Here is a 21,355-nt window from a genome sequence, read left to right as displayed (position 1 = left end):
GCCAGTGATGGAAATTCCAGAATCAATCCAAGTTTTGAGTTTCCATGGATGGCTTTCTGGCATAAGCAAGGCAAATGTTAGACACCCGATACATCAGGCCATATATTTAGTCACGTGCATTGAATCTACATCCATATTCTTGACGAAATGAAGGTTGTTAAATCGCATATATCGATTTGTCGATAGGCCCAAGGAATTGCTCTATTTTTATATAATACTAAGAGCTTTTGGAATCACCTTGTTGACTTATATTCAAAGTGTGTCGTGTCGTTAGGTCCAGATATATATCTTTACAGTATCCCAGATTAAGATGATAACTGGGTTAATAACAAACCATTTCATTGCTTTTTGGCCACTTGTAATTGATATACTAATATCGGAAGAGCAAAAAGAAAATAGAAAAGACCATAGCTAGTTTCGCATACTCCAGGGCGTTGATTGTTTTATACAAAACGCTGCTCATGTGACCTTTGCGATAACATTCTCGGTGTTATCGGCATCCATCTTATCGAACTTTCGCTCTTCTTTTTCTTTCCAGGTTGTTCTCAAATAAACAACATTAAAGATGACGAGCGACGACCAGTTCTTTTTTGACTATGTGAGTATCATAGGAGTTGACACCGAATGCCCTCGGCGCTGACATTTCCTCATCCAGCTCTCGTCTATACCTCATGACGTAAGGCGGTATTCTCTCGAAGTCGCCGACTCGATCGACCGACAAGTCGACCGTGCAGCACATGTGATCAAGGATACGCTGGCCCAGCAGTCATGGCTACCGCCCACTGTTCGCCCGGCTCGGTCCCCGAAAATGCGGTCATCGCAAGGCCTAACAGACCGGGTCCAAAGTTGGGTGACTCGGAATCGCGCATGGTCGGCGGCCATCCTCGCATTTATCGGAACCGGTGTTGTCTTATACTACGGAAACAAAAAGTTACACGGAAAACGAAGAAAGGCCAAAAGGGCGAGCAATGGCGCAAGGAAAGAGATTGTTGGTATGCGTCATAATGCCTGCATTTGATCTGCACCAGGACCTGAATGCTAATCATGCAATTATAGTTGTTGCCGGATCGCCGCATGAGCCGATGACAAGGGCTATTGCCATGGATTTGGAACGTCGAGGATATATCGTATATGTGACTGTTTCTTCCGCGGATGAAGAGCATATCGTCAAGTCCGAGAACCGTGTTGACATTAAGGCTCTCTGGTTGGACCTTACTACTGTAAGTGCTGTTTTTTGTATCCCTTATACGGCAGAACTCAACTAATATTTTCAACTAGACATCCTCCTCGCCGTCTGAAATCCACCCCTCGTTGCAAGAGCTTCGCTCCTTGATCACTCAGGCACAGTCACCCATCGCCGGAGTGCCTCCACACACCTGCCAACTGAGCGGCCTTATCGTGGTCCCATCACCCAACTATAGCGCAGGCCCTGTGGCAACCATTCCGCAGTCATCGTGGGCTGACACAGTCAACACCCGTCTCCTCTCGCCCATCCTCACAGTGCAAGCATTCCTCCCTCTACTGACCCTCCGCAGCAATAGTAGCACTATTGTTTTCGCCTATTCTTCCATATCATCCTCTCTTTCTGCGCCATTTGCGGGACCCGAAGTCGCCACAGCCCGAGCAATCTCAGGCTTTGCGGCCTCACTTCGCCAGGAACTTCGCCTCCTCGAACAAGGCAATGTTGATGTCGTCGAGCTACAGCTAGGCAATATCGACCTGGGACCTACGTACCGAAGTGGCCAGAACCAGATTGCAGGCACAGAAGTTCTCGCATGGAGTACCCAACAGCGGGCCCTCTACGCCTCACAGTATCTGTCCAGCGTTGAGCAGCGCCCGGTTGCCTCTGCTGGTCCCAGCACAATACGCGGATCTCCAGCGCGGAACCTCCATCACGCTATTTTGGATGCTTTGGAGCCAACCTCGCGGGATATGTTCGGCCGTAAAGTGTCCAAGAAATCCATTATCTATGTGGGCCGCGGAGCTCGGTCTTATAGCCTGATCGGTGCCTGGGTTCCCAGTGGACTCGTGGCGCTAATGATGGGCTACCGCAGTGGGAATGGAATGAACTCGGAGACCCCGAGTGGCAGCGGCAGTGAAACCAGCTGGGAGAGAGTTTAAGCTCGAGTCCACGTTTTGGCACATTTCCATGACATTGCCGTATTTAATATATCAAAAGCCCTCGCTTTGAATAATCCTCTTCTGTACATACTATCATTGGAAATACTCTTCACTCTTAATGGCACTGTTCCACCTGGTTTGGTGATCTATATCCTTATACGTCGTCTTAAGCTTAATAGACTCAAAGATTTTGATTAGCAGCTAGCTGCTAGCATCTAGCACCAGAATATCATCGTTGATACACATACACAGCCCCGACCCACCCCTACCTAATCAGAGAATCCCCCCGGAAGAAGCGAATCGGCCCATCAACTCACCCAGGCCGATCGCACCCGTCATCTCATTCGATTCCTCCCCACGCGCGCCGGCGACCTCGTGGGGGCGGAGGGGATCCCGCCTCGCACGCTTAATCTTTCCGTGCGTAAGCCGACAGCGCAGACGGATTAGCTCCCAGGAAACACCGAAGGCAGCTAGAACCGCAGCCATGATAGCGAAACAGTATACTATCACAAGGGTGTTATTCTGTCCGTGCTCACCGGCATTGAGAAAGGCGTATGGGTACCAGCCTTGGGCTTCGTGGGTGATGTACACGACGCAGAGGTACTGCAAGAGCATAAGTAGCAAGAACGGGATTGCAATGAAGGGGTGTGGGGGTGTAGCTGGGAGGATGATTTCCAGTAGAGCGAAAAGAGAGTTCAGACCGTGCTGGGAGACCTGGGAATTGACGCATTAGCTTGAACGGCGGATGGAATTGGGGGGGGGTCAAAAGATACTCACATTTTGCCAGGCGCTGAATGTCTCCTTATACCACGGTGGAGTAAAGATGACAGTGCAGAAGACAACGGTAACGAGAAACGGAAATGTTGTGATGGTCACATACAGTAGGCTGTGGAGAACGCGAAAGATGCGTGGCCAACGGTCGAAGAGAACAGAGCGACCGGTTCGTGCGTAAAAGGCTGTATGGATGGCTGCGAACAACATATAGAAGCCAAGGCCCCAGTAGGTTAGCCAGGTGAAGGAACTGAACGAGCGGCCAATGGAAAGGAGGTCATGGTGGGTACCATACCAGCCCCAGAAGATGAAGATGGAGAGGAAAATGTACAGCGCGGTTAAGCCGCGGAGACCGGCGAGGAGGGCGGGGGACAAGACCCAGGAGGTCTCGAAGTGGTGCTTGTCATCGGTAGTCTGGTCGACTCCGAAGAGAGACATTAGCGAGAATGAAGACATGTTGTTTTGATGATTGTGATTGAGGATTAAAGGAAGAGTGATGATTGAAGGGAGAGAGAGAGTTAATTGAGAAAGGAAAAGAGATTTGGCTGTACATGTACTGGATCAGGTAGCTAGCATCTAATGCTCACGTGGGAGCTGGGGGTGGTTGCCTGCTATTTTCCAGGACATAGAGCTACCTCGCAAGTCATTGTGCGCCTCTCCGTGTATATTACGAGGACCTGAGCCAGTCGCGCTGGAATTTCTACTCTCAGTCTCACTTTAGATCTAGCTTACTCCACAAGTACTGGCCCTACATACTGTAAAGAGTTCGAAGGCTTATAATTGAATTTGATAGTGAATCAGAGTCAGGAGGTGAGTCTTAGAGTCGATTTAACGGACTAATATAGAGCAAGACGGGATTTAAAATTGTCTCCATGATCACCATTTGGATCAATTCATTCGAGACCTTCTAAATGATGGGCTGTACCTTGCCTGTTTACTTCATATACTTTGAGATGGACTAGATGTTGCTACATGTATCAACATACTGTATCATTTTTGCACATGCTTGATAGCTGCCACCACCAAAAAGCTCAAACATAACTTGACTGCAAAAGGAAGCTACTACGGACCGACTCCCAGCTATTCTCCGCAGGATCGGATGGCCAGACATCAGAAAGAACTCGCCGTAGTCTCTCGGGGATGGATATATATGAGTCTTGAAAGAGCGACTGATGCCGTATCTCCCTTTCTCTTTTTCCGATTTCCCTAATAGCCGGTACCCCAATGTTTTGAAAATTATAACGTGTGATCAAAAACGAACGAGAGAACCAATCTAGAAGCCGTTGTTCGTCATTCGGGAGGCATCTAAGACCCAAAGGCATGACACGCAGGTTTTGCAGGCGACGGGAAGCTTGGTTAAGCGAGATCAAGTGCCAGACCTGAAGAGCCAGTTTCTCATCCATAGTCGCATTCACAAACATCGTTTCGAGAGCTGATGCCTCGAGTTCTGGCCTTGGGTTTGCCAGCCGCGGTGTGGAGTCAAAAAGAAGATCTAGTACAAGGCTATAGAGATTTGAAAAGTTCCCTAAGGCCTTGTAAATTTCGCATTCTTCTTGATTGCCCATAGATCGTTTGATAGGGAGACGTAGCTCTTCAAGCTGCGGACAGGACTTGGCTAGCTGGCTTATGGCAAAAGCATCAAGTTCTGGATATTGATACCCATAATACTCGCTTCCTGTCTTTCCCATAAACCCAGTGGTTGGTTCAATGATTAACCCCTTTAGAGCAGGGCCATGGTGCTGTGCAATTTGACGCAAAGAGGAGGCGCTACTAAGACCGCGAATATGGAGATATTCAAGGGATTGAACGCCAGTATTGCAGCAATTCCATCTTTATCAGTATTTGGAAAACGCCAGCCACGTCCATTTGCGGAGATGAAAAGCCGCTCGAGGTTGGGGAAAAGTGCAGCCGTCTGAGCAAGCATGGGTGGGTTGAATAACTCATCGAGTTGAAGGGAGCGAATTCGGGAAATATCCACGATATCCGCCAGCTTGAGTAGGATATATTCACGCGGACCCATTTGAGAAATTGTAAGCGACTCTAAGGAAGATATTGGCATGGGGTGCGTGGTAGCAGCGCAGTTAAGCCATTCTTGGTTTAGTGTAGTGATTGGGAGACGATGACGAGTGAAACTTTTCTGTAATATAAGGTGCTTCAAATTGGGAGGCACAAAGAGGAAAGGCAGAATTTCGGTTTGTCCTATCCAATCTGATTTACCAGCCGAGTGGCGGGGAATATGGACGGACAATGTATGTAGTCCCTGGAGACGTAGAAGATTGACATCGATGCCCCAGCCATCTGACAAGCTCGTTCGATCCCTCCCTGGAGGGCTTTCTTGCTCTTTTAAGCTCTGGCGTGGCCAAAGATTCAACTGACATTTCGGATGATGCTGTGATATAGCTTCTTGCAACGCAATTGGGAAATCGTTATCAGCAAGAAATTCGATTTTGCCGAGATGGCACAGGCGGGCGATGAGGGCAGCAAGTGGGCTCCAGTCTCTTTCCTGTTCCCTGTAGCCCGACGAACCTTTGAGGAGAGCGAATCCTCCATCGTGCGATAAACTGGGATCTGTCAAATGATACTCTAGAAAAGTGTCTCTCGTGGCGGGCTCATCTTGGGCGTAACGGGAATTTCCCAACTTGCAGCCTTCCAATTGCCAAGGGCGGTCTTGTGCTTCATTGCCCGAATCTGGATTGAGACATATAATAGATAATTTCTTGGCGTATTTCACAAATTGACGCCCTTGGCCCTCTTCTGTCAACTCTGAGACAGCTTTCCGGAGGGTTGGAGGATCCCAGAAGATGACAGAAAGGTGATGATAAAAAAGAGGGGCGGCTATTTCATAACAAGTGTGATTGAGCCGACTGAAGGTTGAGAGGGCTGTGCGAGAGTCCAACCCATCGGCATGAAGCTAAAGGATTTAGTGTCTCAGGAGAAAACAGAGCCTTAAGTGACATACACTAAGACATATTTGGTGCAAGAGTTCCTGTGGAAGACGATTCATTCTGTTTAGGGCTTGTAGTCTGTATTTTGGAGATATAAAAGCTAAAATACTGAAGAGCTTTTGCCAAGTGCCAAGGTGTGAGTTCTAAAGGCTTACCAGCTTGGTAACAGCGAAGTTCTCAGTTGGAGCACATTGGGATTAGCGCAATACGGGTTGAGGTACGTGCACTGTTATAGAGCTGATCTTATGCAATCCAGACTCTCTCCAGTTTCTTTGTAGGGAACCACTGAAGGTCACCGGAATTGCAGGGATTTTTAGCGCAAATCCTGGCGGTGTTTGCGCAAGCTCATCCAGTCGCTAAAGCCTGCCCGTGCTAAGCTCGAAGAACTCGTTCAACTCTTAGACATACTTCGATACCGCACGGCAAGTCTTGAGTCCTGATCAGCCGCTGAATTTCATCCAGGCCTGAGGTCCCTTAGGGCCGAATCTTACGAGTTTACGTAACTGATCTGGACGCGCAGAATATGTTGTATATCTTCGAAATTAGGAGTATTCCCAAGAGAGGAAAAGCGAATGCCTTTGCCTAAAGGGCCACCACATAGTATAAGCAACGAGTACTTTCAAAATGATACTTGATATCATTTAGAAACCTCTGTGTGACATCTGTATGTCCACGCATGGCAGGGCTGACGCCGGTTAATAAGCAAAAGTATTCCAATTGAAATTACTCCGTACTGTACTTCGAATACTCTAGAGACCGTTAAAACAAAGAAAGTGAAATGTCGAAGATGTTATTTGAACTCAGAAAGAAGCAAAGAAGATATTTTATTGATCTTCAAACCTTCCAACCTTGGCAGGTCCCGAAGGGCCCGGACGCATAGGAATGCTGACTAACATAGGCTATTACCAAATAGGGATAGTATACAATCACAGTCCATGGTTGAGTCGAGCGAAAGGCCGCGTTGCCTTCATCTCTTTTAAGACATGACTCTTATACTGATTTATATTTAGTGACATATACCCATGGGTCTATGTTGTATGGAGTACTTAAAATCAGTTTGAAACAAAGATTCTATTTTATATACCTATTCCCTGGGTAACCATTTCAGTCTCTTTTCGGTGGTACCCGCTCTCGTGGCTGCAATATAAGTAGGGGATGGTCTCACTTCTCAACTGGAAAGCTAACTTGTCTTTTTCAATCACACTCCGTAACCTAGGCTCCAATGTTATTCCAAAACACAGCCCGTGTGCTTGAGATCAGAGACGATGAAACCTCCAGTGTGGGGAGAGACGGCAGAGGAACTGTTGGGATTCTAGAAGATAGCGGGTCAAACACGACACTTATAAATGTGGTGTACGGAGTACGGAGTACACAGAGTACATTGAGCATGGACTACATAGTAAAACAATTTATAGGATAGATTATTAAATAGTAGACTAACAATAAAAATAATAGCCAATAACAATACATAACATGCCACTCAATGGTTATTCTTGGCGACCCCCTGAAGAGCCAGTTCTCCCCCTGAGACGATCCCTTGTCAAAACGTCAAGGTGGAGTGTTTTATTTTAGTGCACGGGGCGCTTCTATTTACCTTGACATCCATTGTGATCGTCACCTTTTTCTCTTTCTCCTTTCTCTCTCCCTCGATATTTTGTCTATAGGGCTGTCATTCCTTTGGTTAATCGCCTCCCCGCCCTAATCCCTGTTACCTATCGGAAACATAAACAACTTACTACTCCGATGCTGTCTGCGCAAATCTCGAAAGATCCAACCGACTCAGGATAAATGATTCATTAACCATTTGATATTAAAACTTCATTATGGCTATGCGAGGGAAACTGGGCGAATGTCGCTCTATATCCCACGATACCATGCGGAGTGGGCGTGGTACCTCGCCGCGGGTAGCGCATTTCGACGGCGAAGTTCCTCCCGCGCTTTCCCCTCTCGACGCATTCGCCGCTCAAAGCCGATTCTTGGCTCGACAACTCGATGAATCTCGACAAGGCGACCGCCGCATGAGTCGGCTGCCACCGTCGAGTGTAGCTCGATCGCTTTCGCAAGGCCGCCCGGGCTTCGGCCGTTCCAAGTCGTCAACTGAATCCCGCACCGAACTGACCCGTCAACCCACGCAGAAGGGGCTCCCAGAGTATGAAGAGCCCAAATACCGCCCTGTCTCCGAACATCCTCGGTTCAGCTCCGTTTCCAATGCTAGCACCGAAGCCAGCTATTATGAAGATGACGATAATGTGACACCTCGGTCAACGATGCTTAGTACGAGTCCGCAGGCGTATGGGATGCCGCGCGCCGAGTCTCCAGAGGACGTCATGTCGCACGCAAGTGGCACACATGATGGGTCTGTTGGTATGGCGGTTGCTGAGCCGCAAGGTTCATCGATTGATTCATCATCTTCTCGACTAGATATCCCACGCACCCTGGCACCGCCAGTGTCACCGCGGTCGCGCCCATCCAGCAGTGCGAAGGTGGCACATCCCGAGAGTTCCGACGATGATTATAGCAGCTCCAATGGTGGGTCGACGTTCTCAAAACCTCGCAAGCTGTCCTCTGGAAGTGCTGTGTCATTGCCATATTCTCCCATGTCAACATACCCTGCTCGACCACACCCTCGATCGCCATCCGTGAGCTCGGAGACATCCGGCACGGGAGCGAACCAACTACCCCGTCCTTCTTTTAATTTTTCTCGACCACTGAGTCGCTCGAGTACGAGCTTGTCTGCTCCTGGAGCTTCGACGCCTACTGAATCGAGTCTTGCCTCTTCCTCGAACAACATGTACCGTCGTAGCAAGCCGACTCCGCTCGTTTTGCAACTTTCGAACGAAGATGCCGCAGCAATGGGAGACATGGATGGGGAGCCATCGTCCGCTGTCTCGTCTTATGTGTATGCCAAGTATGCGCTTCCGCGTGGACGTTTCCTTTCACGGGATTCCGTGGTCTTTGCGGGCTTACAAACGCCTCATTTCGAGTGGGATGAGCCCTTATTTGAGAAAACACCTCCCCGGAACGCAGAGGAGCCCCCGCGGATGGCACGCACGCCATCCCCCACACCTAATCGACAATTGGCACCGTCGCCGAAGCCTCACTCGATGTACGAAATTCCAGCTCCCAACCCTCAAACTCCAGGCCCGAAATTACAACCCCAGTCTCCACCCCAATCTCCACCTGAGCCTCAACCTCAATCTCAGCTCCAACCTCAAACCCCCAAGTCTCAGCTAGTCCCCAAACCCCCGTCTGTGCGCGAGTCGCCAGTGGAGCCGGCACAACGGCCCTCTGCCGAGAGCACCCGACAGATCAACGAGAAGGATGAGACAGTCTCTTCTGCTGATTCGGCCAGCACCGTGCGGCCTCAAACCGCCACTGCCCAGGTGACAGCTTCCGGTCTTACGGCCGACGACCACGTCGCCAAAGGCATTGAGTGCCACGAGCGAGGATCACTCAGCGAGTCGACGTATCATCTGCGGGTTGCCGCGAAACAGGACCATCCGACGGGAATGCTGCTTTATGCGCTTGCCTGCCGACACGGGTGGGGCATGCGGTCTAATGAGAAGGAGGGTGTACGATGGTTACGCAAGGCTGTGGATTCCGTCGGATTGGAAATGTTAGCCAATCCGGATGGCCCTGGTGCCTCCAAGGCGAAGGAATTACAAAAAGCATATCGAGCTCAATTTGCTCTAAGCATTTATGAACTCGGCGTCAGTTACTTGAATGGCTGGGGTATTGAGCAGGACAAGTCTCTTGCCCTACGCTGTTTCGAGATCGCTGGCCAATGGGGCGACGTTGATGCTATGGCCGAAGCCGGATTCTGCTACGCGGAGGGTGTTGGCTGTAAGAAGGACATGAAGAAGGCGGCACGCTTTTACCGCCAAGCTGAGTCTAACGGTATGAGTATGGTTGGAAACAGCTGGTACGTTCCTTTTGATTATATTCTAATTAATTCTTGCTAACTCGTCGCAGGATCTACAAGGATAAATACAACGAAACCGAGGCTCCTTCTCGCTCCCGTGGCCGAAATGCCGGTGGTGAGAAGGACAAAAAGCCGCGCAGCAAGTCCCGAACTCGCAGTATCTTCCAACGCAAGAAGTCCGTACCCGAGTCATAGCCTGTCTTTACTTATTCACTTTCATTTTGCCTTGATGCGTTCCAGGAGTTGTGGAAGAACCATTTATCTTGCATTTTGCAATATGTTTGGAGCAATTCCGAGACCTTTGATGTTTACTTTTCTTTTCTCTTTTTTACTCGACTCTTTACACTCCTTCACTTCCTGTTTAAAGTTTTCCTTTTACATTTCCTTTCTGAGCCGCCTGGGCAGCTGTTTTCGAGCATGGACTCTCTGGTTCACGTGACTCGCAGGCTTAATACTTCACTTCTCCGTGTATACCCTTTTTTTTATTTCTTCTCATTTGCCAATTTCTTTTTTTGTGGCATATCATTTTCTCTTCTTGGTTATATTTCTTGGGCCTCCCAATCATATTTTGCCTGATATTTTGTCTGATATTTTGCCTCATTGTGGCGACTTCATGAAGTCATGACAGAAGCGTTGATCTGTATCTCTTGGACTCGTATTTTGAATATTCCAACCTATCTAATTTGTTAACACCTGACCCCCCGCATTGTTCCCCGGGCTTTGTCTCGGAGCATTGACCTAAAACGCCTAGACTCTCTAGATTGGCCGGTCCAATGGCGCCTTTTTCTTGTTAGCGGGGGATTAGCGGGGATTAGCGGGGATTCATCTCGACTCGGCTGTTCTTCCTCCGTATAAATCTCCTTTCAATACGTGGGCACAGTCCTCTATCCAGGGTCGCCTCCCTTGGCAACACGCTATCTTGTTAGTGTTGTCTATTCACCAATGATGATCCTGGTCAGTTAATAAGCTAGTGTAACGGTACTCCATTTAAGTATCTCTCTCTTAAAATGTCCCCCAAATCTGACATGGCATTTTAAGGAAATCCTTTGAACAAACCCGACGCATCCCGCATATTAGACTTCTGACAGTACTTAAATTCACCTCGGCTTCCTGTTCGGCTTCATTTTTTCATGTGTTGATAGACAAACTTGAAACATTATACACTCCAGACTCGTTAATCGTCTTTCCCCGGAACCCCAGAATACCCCAGACGCTAAAATGATAGGTACTCCGTACTTATATTTCTACTAAAAATAAAAAAAGGAAATGAGAGGGACCCCTTTCTTTTTCGGATCCCCATTTGGTGGCTTTTTTTCTGCATAACACATGTGATGATATTATAGAAATCCTTTAAGGAAATTTTTTATTATAAAGTACACACTACCCACGCTATTTTAGAGCTTGTGCCACTTCCTTTCATTTCCCCTAGCTCTTCTCCTTTCTCTACGTGTTAGTTCGACTCAGTATGTATACATCTCTCTACTCTCACACAATCCCTAACACAAAACCAGTCCCAAGATGTCGAAGCCCGAAGTCGTAGAGGTGGAATCCCACATTAGCCCACCAGCAAAGAAGAGCTTCGGTGCACGTTTCGTTGCCCATTACAAGAAATGGTGGTGGGCTCACTTGATTGTGTTCATTGCCGTTTTCCTACTGATCTTCCTGCCCGTGTAAGTCTTAAACCCCGGAACTATGCGGAACATTCCACTCATGCATTGCATCTAGTACCTACGTCGCCTACCCCAAGATCGCCCAAGATGGAATCAACGACTCGACCCTCGAAATCAAGGAGATGATCATCACTAACCCAACACCTGAAGCCTTCACCCTCGAGCAGACCCAAGTCATCGGCTCAGACAGCCCCTGGCACCCCAAGATCTTCGAGTTCGATTCCGACGTCTCCCTGGCCGGCGCCGAGAAGCCTTTCTCCCGCGTCACCGTTCCTTCCGTGCAGTCCAAGGATGGCGCCGAGATCCACTTCAAGCAGACCGTTGCTCTAACCGACGCCAAGGCGTTCGAGGATTACACCACCGCCGTGATGTTGAACGAGGAGATTTCCTTGAATATCTTCGGAAAGCCCGATTTGAAGCAGGGTGGTCTTCCCACTACTCAGGTTACTTATAACAAGACCGTTGCTATGAAGGGTATGTTCCTCTTCAATTAATTGCATTGTAACAATATACTAAACTCAAACAGGTCTGAATGGATTGAAGGGCTTTGACGTCCCCGAGTTCTTCATCGTTTACCCACCCAAGAACAAAATCGGAATGAACGGAACCGCCATCCTCCCCAATCCCTCCGTCATGACCATCACAATGGTAATTACTTCCAATTCCTACTACTCTCTTTCTCAAAATCCCAAGAAAATAAAACTAACAAAACCAGGGCAACGTAACCCTCGACCTCTCGCTTGCCGGAAAACACATTGGACAAACCTACCTAAATAACCTCGTCCTCAAGCCCGGCATGAACGAGGTCCCAATGCTCGGCGAAGTCGACCAAGGATACATCATCAGTCTGCTGATGTCAAAGAAGAACCCCTACAAAGATGGAATTCTTCCCTTCGACATCTCCGGAAACTCGACTAAATACAACGGCAAGGAACTGCCGTACTTCACTGCGGCGCTGGCGGCCAATAAGTTGTCCATTAAGTTGGATGTTAAGTCTGCGCTCAAGGTTGCCGGTGTTGATCTTGATAAGATGAAGTCGTCTTAAGATATGTATATATTCTGGTTTCATGATGTTCTACGTTTCTAGATTCCGCTAGCGGGATGAGGTGGTTTGGTGGGTTTGGTTTTTGTGTATATTTAATACCCTTTTTTTTATCGCGATGAATATAATTTCCTGTGTCTGTGGGGTTTATTATATGTGTAGACTTGGGGATATAGTAGTTGGTTTGTAGGAATAGAAATCATTTCGTCGATGGTGTCTTTTCCTCTGCGAATGAAGAGTACTTTCTAGCGGGTTCACACGGGAGAGAGATAGTCGCCTATTTTCCGGTTATTGTCTAAAACTGGTGTCAACGGCTACTGAAATGACGTGATTTAGACACCAGCATCTGACTTATTTGTAAAGACCCATATAGGACGACTTGATTCAGTATCGAAGTGGACATAGCTTTTAGTATAGCTCGCCGTTCCCTGGGCAAAGGCAATGGAAAAGACATATTACTGTTTTCCGTGTCTACTGTCACAAAGATAGCCCAGCTTTTGCGCATCTACCCCTGGCCTGGGTCTCTCGATCATAGCTGGAGCGTTCGCCGGCTAGTAGGCTTCATCTTCATCATCGGCCACACTGTCATCGAACAATCTCACCCGACAAAGATGGACTGATTCGCCAGGAAAGATAGGATCGTCCGAAGGGTCCGTAACATGATCCTGTGGAATAGAGCAACAAGATTAGAAGAACGGGCATTTTCAGGCTTCTGTAATCCGTTATATTTTGCCCAAGGTCATCAAGTAAGGTCGATAGGTAGTACCTCGTGTGCTCTTCAGTCATGACCGCAAGTTCAACCCAAGTGAGACCGGGAGATTTCCACTTCCATTTACCTGGCTGTGGAATTTCGGAACGCCATTAGCCTTTCAATATCTCTTGCATTGCTGTAGTAGGTCCAGCGCTAATGATGATTGAAGACCAGCGCGGCGTGGCGTATTCCCTGATTGCCGCCTCATGATTTGTTGTCTTTAGAGGGACAATTTATTCTATCTTGGCATATTCCAAGAACTTCATGATACAACGGTGTTGATGCAGGCGTTGGTATATTGGAAGATATTCCTGCGTCTTCTCCGTCAAGTCATGTTCACATCGTATCTCCCGGCTCTTCCCTGTTTTGCCTGTTCGAGTGGTACATGCACTAGAAGCGTCCTTTGGGACTGAAGTATAATTTATAACATATGGGGTACGTAGAAAAGTTTCGTCGTTTTAATAGTATCGAGCACTGTTACTCTTAATAATGGATTGCCCTACTGGGGAGCTTAGTTTCGGCAGCTGGCGCCATGCACGCTTTGGTGAGATTGATCACCGATCACCACCGGATGACTTGTATTGTGCCACAGGCCATCTAATGGGAAGCATATTAGTGCTTATACCTTGATCAATGGAGGGTTAGTGGCAGTTCACCAAGTTGGTAGCGGGTAATAATTCGGAAACGAATGGCTTTTGCCATCCTAACCCCAGCAGGGATGGAGTAAGACACTGGATTCCTGTTGTAATATCACAATGTTCGTTTATATCCCCACGACCGCAAGCTAGAAAGCCAGCTCTTGGTTGGGTGTGGAATTTAGCATGACCAATGAAAGAGTTATACGGATGATGTGTGAGATGAAGAACGGAAAATCCAGAGAGAGATAAGTATTTATAGGCGAGGGGCACATGAAAGGGTGTACTGGGCAAACAGGCAAACATCTGTATAATGTCAAATTTCACCTTTCAGTGATCATATGTATTTCTGCCATCATTAGAATTCCGTGAGTATATTGATAAAATCCTCGCTATATACTATGAGCTGGATGCGGCAGCAGTGATATGACAACCTGGTCTTCGAGAGGTCAAAGGAGGTCAACTCAATGATTATATGATGGATGATTTGCAGGTGTTTCAGTTGAGCTGCTAGTTGTCCACAAAACCTTTGCCCTTTGATACATGGACTACGAAAGTCTTATTGGCAGAGTGTGAGAAACAAAGCGCTTTAGATTTAATTGTCAAATTCAGTCAATCTCCTGTCCAACCGATTTCCGCAACTGTAGAAAGGACTAGACCTAAGGGAGCATCTTCTCTTCTTTGAGCTTCCTCATAACAGATTCCTCATTAGCTGAATACACAAGGATCCCTTCCGCAGCCGCCAGCAACCCCCCTTCTGCCTTGTTTACCTCCTGATATTTCCCATCCCAACTGTAGATAACATCCCCATGGCGCTGCTGATCATTGAAAAGAAGGCCCACAACCCGAGCCACAGCCTCCGGTCCCTGAACACCAACACCAAGCCCCTCAATAAAAGCAGCATTAATCATGGTAGTTGCTGTCCAAGAAGGCGCAACAGCATTGAGTCGAACCTTCCCCTCAAGTTGATATCCTATCCCGCGGATAATTCCCAGGACACCATGCTTCGTGATCGTATAATCACCAGCACTGAAGTTCTGAAACGCCGCCGCAGACGCAGTGATCACGATACTCCCAATTTCACCAGATGCACGATGTGCTGAGTGCTTCTGGATGTAGTATGTTGCCAGCCGAACTGTGGAGATGACACCCAGAAGATTGACATTGATCGTCCGTAGATCGGGAGGGGCAAGTTGTCCATTTTCATCAAGGCGTTCATCCAAGAAATCCGTTGTTGGTCCGAGGCCTGCATTGGCGAAGACGTGGTCAATCCGACCGAACCATTCTTCGATCTGAATAAACGCATCGCGTTGGCTTTCCCATGAGCAGACATCCGTTTTTATGAACCTGAGTTTCTCTGACTCGAGATCGGACGCTAGAGAGTTGATGTCGGCGATGATCACATTCGCACCGTGCTTAAGACATAACTCTGCAGTCGCTTTTCCGATTCCTGATGAGCCGCCTGGTTTTATTAGTATTCATGGTGAATAGTGATATATCATATATGCGTACCAGTAATGAGAACCACCTTGTCCTTGATTCCATCTAAAATATCATCGGAAATATCATTGGAGATGCCATTGAAAACTTGTTCGGCCGCCATGATAGAAGATGGTAAGATATAAAATACTTCTCTAGATTGACTATCTCAGACTGAACTTGGTGGGGGTTATATGTAGACGCCTAAATGCGGAGAAGATGACATTGCAGTGTACAACACAGCTCAATCTTCTTATTTTGAGCAAGCCGAGGTAAACACTTTGTACCAATCATCCTTCGAGGGATGGTACTTTCGTACCTTCGAAACAAATTTGCCTGCAAGACCGCGGAGTTGACCTATAGAATATCCCTATCACTCTATTTGGAGGCATATCGACTATGCAGATAACTCCCTCTCCATGGCCCAAAGAACAAACCCTTTGTTGTAACTCCAGGTCAAAGGAGGACAGTATTGTTCACCCACGACGCGGAAGCCCCTTTTCAGCCAATAAGCCCCTTGAATCTCGCGAATACACTTGGCCATAATGCACGGCTGAGCCGATTCAGTCCAGCCCGCAGAAGACACCCTCCTTTTCAATTCCTTTTCACAAGCCTTGACCAAGCTTTCAGCAATGCCTTTCCTCCTATACCGAGGATCAGGCATGATCGCAACAGCTACAATTTCGAATCCTCCCTGGCAGGACACATCGTGAGATTCACCTTGGAGGCTATCAAGAACAGCAGATTTCGCGGTGGAGATCTCATCAGCACTGAATTGGTCAAAATGACCCGGTGATTTCCATAGGGCGCCTTCAGAATCTGGCGACCAGACTTTCAAGCTTGCAGTGCCAATGATCGAGTTTTGAGCGAAAGCGATGGCTGTGATGCCAGTTTCCTGGAGTTCATCGGCAAGTTGGGTATGGCTTCTGACCCGAGGTCCTTTCTTTTCGATAGAACTGGCACCGGTATCAAAGTAGCTAACGTTGATGACGTCCCAGAGCTCAGGGAGAAATGCTTGCTTCATAAGCTCGCTTTGTGTGAAGATTTCAATTCGGTAGGCTGGTGGAGGTGAAGGTTGGCCGACCTCTACGATCCCCGGAGTCTGTAGTGTGGCTTCCACTGTAGACATTTTGACGAAAAGAAGACCTCAAAAGAATGAAATTTCGTTTAGTCCTGTCGCCTTAAAAGAACGCGATTGTCAAATACTAAAAACCAAAATAGGAAATCCTCGTATTCGCAAACTTCATGTGAGTCATCAACCAGAAACGGAATAGCCCATCATTCAGTACGAGAGTAAATACTCCAGAGATTCCCAGTGCACAGGTGCACACCACTGTTCGTGCAGAATAGCATAGCCCTTATGCCCTTATTAATATCCTCCGGTCATGGCCATTGTATGTTCTATAAGAAGTCCACTGTAGTCCACGGGAGTAGGCCCAGCTACTCAGCAGGCTTCCACCGCCACCCTATACTGGCGACCCGCGCTGTAAGGAGAACCCCACACCCTAAAAGCAAACATGTGCCACCCCACACCTGTGCCCAAATATAGTTCCCGTCCCCGACCTGAATCAACCTACCCGCCAACGGAGGTCCGGTCAAGCATGGGATGCTGATAATGGTAAATACCATACCAATTCTAGTTCCGCTTTTACTCAGATCCTCCGTGAGACTAGCGAGAGTCGAGGGAAACAGACCCTGAATGCCAGCACCAAAGAATCCAAGGAAAACAATCCAGACTATATCAGATACAAGAGATTGTACTGAGTGCCATATGTAGACGCATACACCAGCTAGGAAGATGATCGGAATAAGGACCGTAATAGCACCGAAGTATCGATCTGCAAGTAGGGCTGAAATGATGCGACCTGGGATCCCAACAGCGTTGAAGATAAGAAGGATACTGTACGATGTTGCTTGTGATACATGTAGGATATCGAGGGCGTATGAACGAACCTAGTAGCTGCTATTAGCAGGAAAACCCAGGGGAGACAATCAGTCAGGTTGCAAGGTAAACCCACATAGTAATACGCAAAGTACGTCGCCCAGAGCGTGAAGAACATGCTGACGGTAAAAAGTAGATATGGTGGCTCCTTGAAGGCTGCCAATTCGACTATTCTGCCCGTCTTGCGTGGTAGGAGTCGCGTTCGGGTGATGGAAACCACGATCGCTGCATTTACTAGCACCACGAAGCCCATAACCCGAACAGTCCAAGGAAAGCCGATTTGAGGCAGTAGCTTCTCCGCGATGATAGGAAAGACAATTCCCCCAGTAGCAGCACCGCTTGCAGCTGTGGAGATGGCGATTGTCCGTTTCGTGGTGAAGTATGTTGACACCGACGCAATGGTTGGGCAGAAGATGAGGCCATTTCCCAGGCCCTGACACACACCCTGGACAAGGAAGATCTGCCAGTACTTTGTGCAGAGGCTCGTCATAAACACGGCCACTATCTGCATTGCACATCCGATCCACAAAACTGGCCGGTAATACCCTGTATCAAATGCGCGCCCTGAGACCGAGCCGATAAGAAATATGAGAAACACCTGGATACTACCGATCCAAGAGATGGTGGAGGCTGGTAGGGAGAGGGATGAGGCGTAGTAGGCCTGGAAGATGCCGAAGCTGTTGGCATACCCCCAGGTATTAAACACGACAAGGTGGCCCGCGAGGACTTGTAGCCAGGCTACCAGGCCACCATCTGGTGGAGGGTGTTTGGATTCCGGCGCATTATGTGTCTGTTCTGGAATAGTGTGTAGTTTAGGCCCTGTGGCAGCGTTATATGCAGACGTTGCTTTTTGGAGAGAACAAGAGGCACGAGAGCCCACTCTGTGCATTTCAATTTCGGATCCTGCAGCCATCCTGAACGCTCACACCCCAAATATGGGGAGGAATAGAAGTAACAAGGGAAAGATAAACAGTGGACGGGGTCTGCTTATTAAACAGCACTGGGGGAAGAGGGGTGGCTCGATCTTCTTCGCATCTATCACTTCATTCAGGAGAAGAAACTATCTACAGATGCTAGACCAAAGTACTGGTATGTGCATGACAGGATAACCCACAGCCACGTCCAAGGAGGATTGGAGGACTGTTGCACCCATGTACATAGCTAATGTTCATGCCATTTCAAAATGACAGCATGGTTGCAAATTCAGGTACTGCACCGCTGTCTTACTGATTTCGCTTTCACATCGCATCCAGAATCAGCAAAATTTGACTATCTTGTTTAGCTAAGGCATTCATGCATCGACCCATCCCAAAAATTGGGGTTGAAGCCTGATAGCTATACCGCTTCGTACACAGTAGACATATGTGTTTTGCTGTATAGTCTAAGTTGAGCTGAGAGTAGACCTGCCCGAACCCCTGGTCCAGTCCAAAACCCAGCCCGTTAATAGGTTGGGTTGGGCTGGGTTGTGGGCTTTATGGGCTTTGTCGAGGTCTACCTGAGACCATGCCAAAGGAAGGTTTAAAATATGATCCTCACTTTAATCACCATAGTTGTTGTACGAGCAAATTTAGAATAGAGACTCGATTAGATCCCTAAATAAATGAGGCAGTCGATGATACTAGGTGTAACCGAATTTTGGACACCATCCAGATTACTGTTCACAATCATTAAGTTGATACTCAAGACCAAAAGAGGAAATTATCGTATTCACAAACTTCAAGTGAATCATCAACCTGAAACGGAATAGCCCATCATTCGCCAGTATAGCCCATCATTCGCCAGTACCAAGAGAGCAAATATTCCATAGTTTCCCAATGCATAGGTGCCCACCACTTTTCACTTTTCATGAAGAACAGCATAGCCCGTCTTGATATCCTCCGGTCATGGCCATTGGATATTGCATGAGAAGTTCATTGTAGTCCAAGGGGCAGGACCTCCACGAGAAAGGGCAAAGTTCAAAAGACTCTGGTCGGCTATACTGCTATAAAAGCTATCCTCGACTGCTAGCAGTCCTTCAAAGTAACGGAGCATGTTAAGTGACGGCTGTATAACCATGAAGCCAGCATTCAGGTTATCTCAGTCCCAGAAGTCCTCTGGGACACGTGACGGGTGTGATGAGTGATTCACCCTTAGCTGCGGCAAGCCAGCAGCGATGTAAATCTCTGGCAGGGGTATTTCAATCCCGTTAAAGGACAATGAGGGTTGTTTAGATTTTCTAAGCCAAGTCATGGGGGCGCTGAACAGTCCGTCGAGACATCTCGTCAGAACAGAATCACCATCCGAAAACACAATTAGGTCGCATGGGACCATCTCCCACAGCCGCAATTTCGTCAAGGTATCAGCCCATAGGGAATCCTTCGGCCGAATCCAGTCAACTCGGAAATCGCACCACTCGATTACTTGTGCGGCATCGGATTCTAGTCGGGCTCTCTTTTCTCGATCGACATTTTCATGAACAAAGACTACGAATGGGATGTTCAACCTGGTTCGTGTTTCCGGTGCGTGAAGGAGCTGATAGGTGAGGATTCGAGCTGCGTCGAAATATGGATCGCTGGTATTGTGAAATTCGGAAATGACATAGTCTTTGTTCTCGGTTGGCGCGCTCAAATAAGTCGCGTAAACGCGATTGTCTCTAATTGCTTCTGATGGTTCACTTGGAGGAAAATATATATTCTATAACCACAATAGGAGCAGTACAAGGCTACCGAAGAGCCTAATGGAGCCCACTAGGGGTTTCATTGTCACAGGGTCTGGGATATTGGACGATGATACGTGCTGGTCGGTCACAGGCACATCTTTATATCAACCCAACTGCAAACTTTTCTTCGAATAAATCTTATAAATATAGACCACCTGATCTTATACCCAAGGCAGAAGCTACTATATATGGGGTTAGTATATGAGTAAAAATGGGAGAAACCTGCGAGTTCCTCCCATTCTTTTCGCCGTACAATCCAGTGTGACTGCTTGCTTTGGTTCTTACACTGGGGGACTTCGACGTTATTGTGGGATTTGTCGAAGTGTAAACATAGGTATAGCTCGATGCTGGCACATTACAGGACGACAAAATGGATGAAACGGCCTCTGGCTGGACTCCGTTACGCCCATAGTCCGACCTCGCCATCACTGCACAGTGTTTGAGTGCACAGTCCGAACAGGCTATCTTTTCGCGATTATAGAGTGCTGCTAGGCAGTAACCGGTTCTGTGGCATAGTCATTAGCATTAGCTTTCTTAACTAGTTGCATCGTTGGGAAAGACTTGGGGATCTTTAATGCAGCTCAACTGATATGCCCACATCAGCCCGTTGACGGTATTCATAGGGGCTATTCTAGTCGTGCCTTTCTTAAATAGCGCGTACGCCTTGTTTCCGCAGGCCAAGTGGGTAATTTTCTGGAAATTGTCGATAGAATCATGACATTCTTGAGTACAATACTGATTTGCCAGATCCCCCACAAAAGCAGCGCCATTTGAAACATCTAGAGCAGTTACTAGGTAATTAGCGCATTTAACATCGAATGTCAAAGTATTCTGGCAGACAGCCGGCACCTCGTCGGAGAAGCAAAAAAGTCGGTGTTACTCCATAGTTGGAGTGCTGCAGCTTCCTGGGCGAAAATGAACAGACCGATAATGCCAACGTTAATCAAGAGTAGCAACATGCTGATTCACCAATAGCTGTGATACCTGCACAGCTAAAAGGGCGAGTATGTAGTTGAATATTTTGTCTACCCCAAAAGTGCGGCTCGTTTTTCCGGAGGTCCATGCGGCCCCTGGGCCCATTCGCAATATCTAATTTCTGGCAGGAAGGGAAAAGGGGGAACTAAATGGGCCGGAGCATAACTAGTGATGTCCTAAGTGCTTGATTCGTACTGGGCGTTAAGATGCCTGCAAGGACCGTCTAATGGGTGCGATTTACTGTTCGGGATCGCCCGAGATATCCATGGATGGGGCTAAGGTTGGCTCGCAGATGCATATCATTGGCTGAGATTAGCATTAGTGGGCCCACCAAACAGAGCTGCCAAGCCTTTTAGCCGCAGTGTTCTGTAACTGGCCCCGGACACTTCGCGTAGAACGGGTCA

The 21,355-nt window shown here is 47.8% G+C and overlaps 5 protein-coding genes across 5 annotated transcripts; 3 read left to right on the top strand and 2 right to left on the bottom strand.

Moving 5' to 3' along the window:
* Nucleotides 1-565: 565 nt before the first annotated feature.
* PGRI_050790 (DUF1776 domain-containing protein) lies at nucleotides 566-2,121 on the top strand (the record flags this gene model as incomplete). Its single annotated transcript, XM_040792792.1, has 4 exons — nucleotides 566-598; nucleotides 656-992; nucleotides 1,057-1,220; nucleotides 1,279-2,121. 4 exons carry the CDS (start codon nucleotides 566-568, stop codon nucleotides 2,119-2,121), a joined length of 1,377 nt encoding a protein of 458 aa, XP_040644759.1.
* A 273-nt stretch (nucleotides 2,122-2,394) lies between these two features.
* Nucleotides 2,395-3,348, bottom strand: PGRI_050780 (uncharacterized protein; the record flags this gene model as incomplete). Its single annotated transcript, XM_040792791.1, has 2 exons — nucleotides 2,395-2,835; nucleotides 2,899-3,348. 2 exons carry the CDS (start codon nucleotides 3,346-3,348, stop codon nucleotides 2,395-2,397), a joined length of 891 nt encoding a protein of 296 aa, XP_040644758.1.
* Nucleotides 3,349-7,711: 4,363 nt separating this feature from the next.
* On the top strand, nucleotides 7,712-9,954 carry PGRI_050770 (tetratricopeptide repeat protein; the record flags this gene model as incomplete). Its single annotated transcript, XM_040792790.1, has 2 exons — nucleotides 7,712-9,759; nucleotides 9,810-9,954. 2 exons carry the CDS (start codon nucleotides 7,712-7,714, stop codon nucleotides 9,952-9,954), a joined length of 2,193 nt encoding a protein of 730 aa, XP_040644757.1.
* Nucleotides 9,955-11,277: 1,323 nt separating this feature from the next.
* PGRI_050760 (DUF3712 domain-containing protein) lies at nucleotides 11,278-12,474 on the top strand (the record flags this gene model as incomplete). Its single annotated transcript, XM_040792789.1, has 4 exons — nucleotides 11,278-11,429; nucleotides 11,485-11,903; nucleotides 11,956-12,077; nucleotides 12,145-12,474. The coding sequence occupies 4 exons, from the start codon at nucleotides 11,278-11,280 to the stop codon at nucleotides 12,472-12,474; spliced, it is 1,023 nt and encodes a 340-aa protein (XP_040644756.1).
* A 2,042-nt stretch (nucleotides 12,475-14,516) lies between these two features.
* Nucleotides 14,517-18,191, bottom strand: PGRI_050750 (Short-chain dehydrogenase/reductase SDR; the record flags this gene model as incomplete). The annotated part of the gene is made up of 5 exons (XM_040792788.1): nucleotides 14,517-15,319; nucleotides 15,370-15,491; nucleotides 15,774-16,455; nucleotides 16,914-17,289; nucleotides 17,355-18,191. 5 exons carry the CDS (start codon nucleotides 18,189-18,191, stop codon nucleotides 14,517-14,519), a joined length of 2,820 nt encoding a protein of 939 aa, XP_040644755.1.
* Between the last annotated feature and the right edge of the window lie 3,164 nt (nucleotides 18,192-21,355).

Source organism: Penicillium griseofulvum (genome assembly GCF_001561935.1).
Source record: "Penicillium griseofulvum strain PG3 chromosome Unknown contig_84, whole genome shotgun sequence".
Taxonomy (NCBI): Eukaryota; Fungi; Ascomycota; class Eurotiomycetes; order Eurotiales; family Aspergillaceae; genus Penicillium; species Penicillium griseofulvum.
Note: the sequence above shows the minus strand (reverse complement) of the source record. Positions and strands in the feature narration are given on the sequence as shown.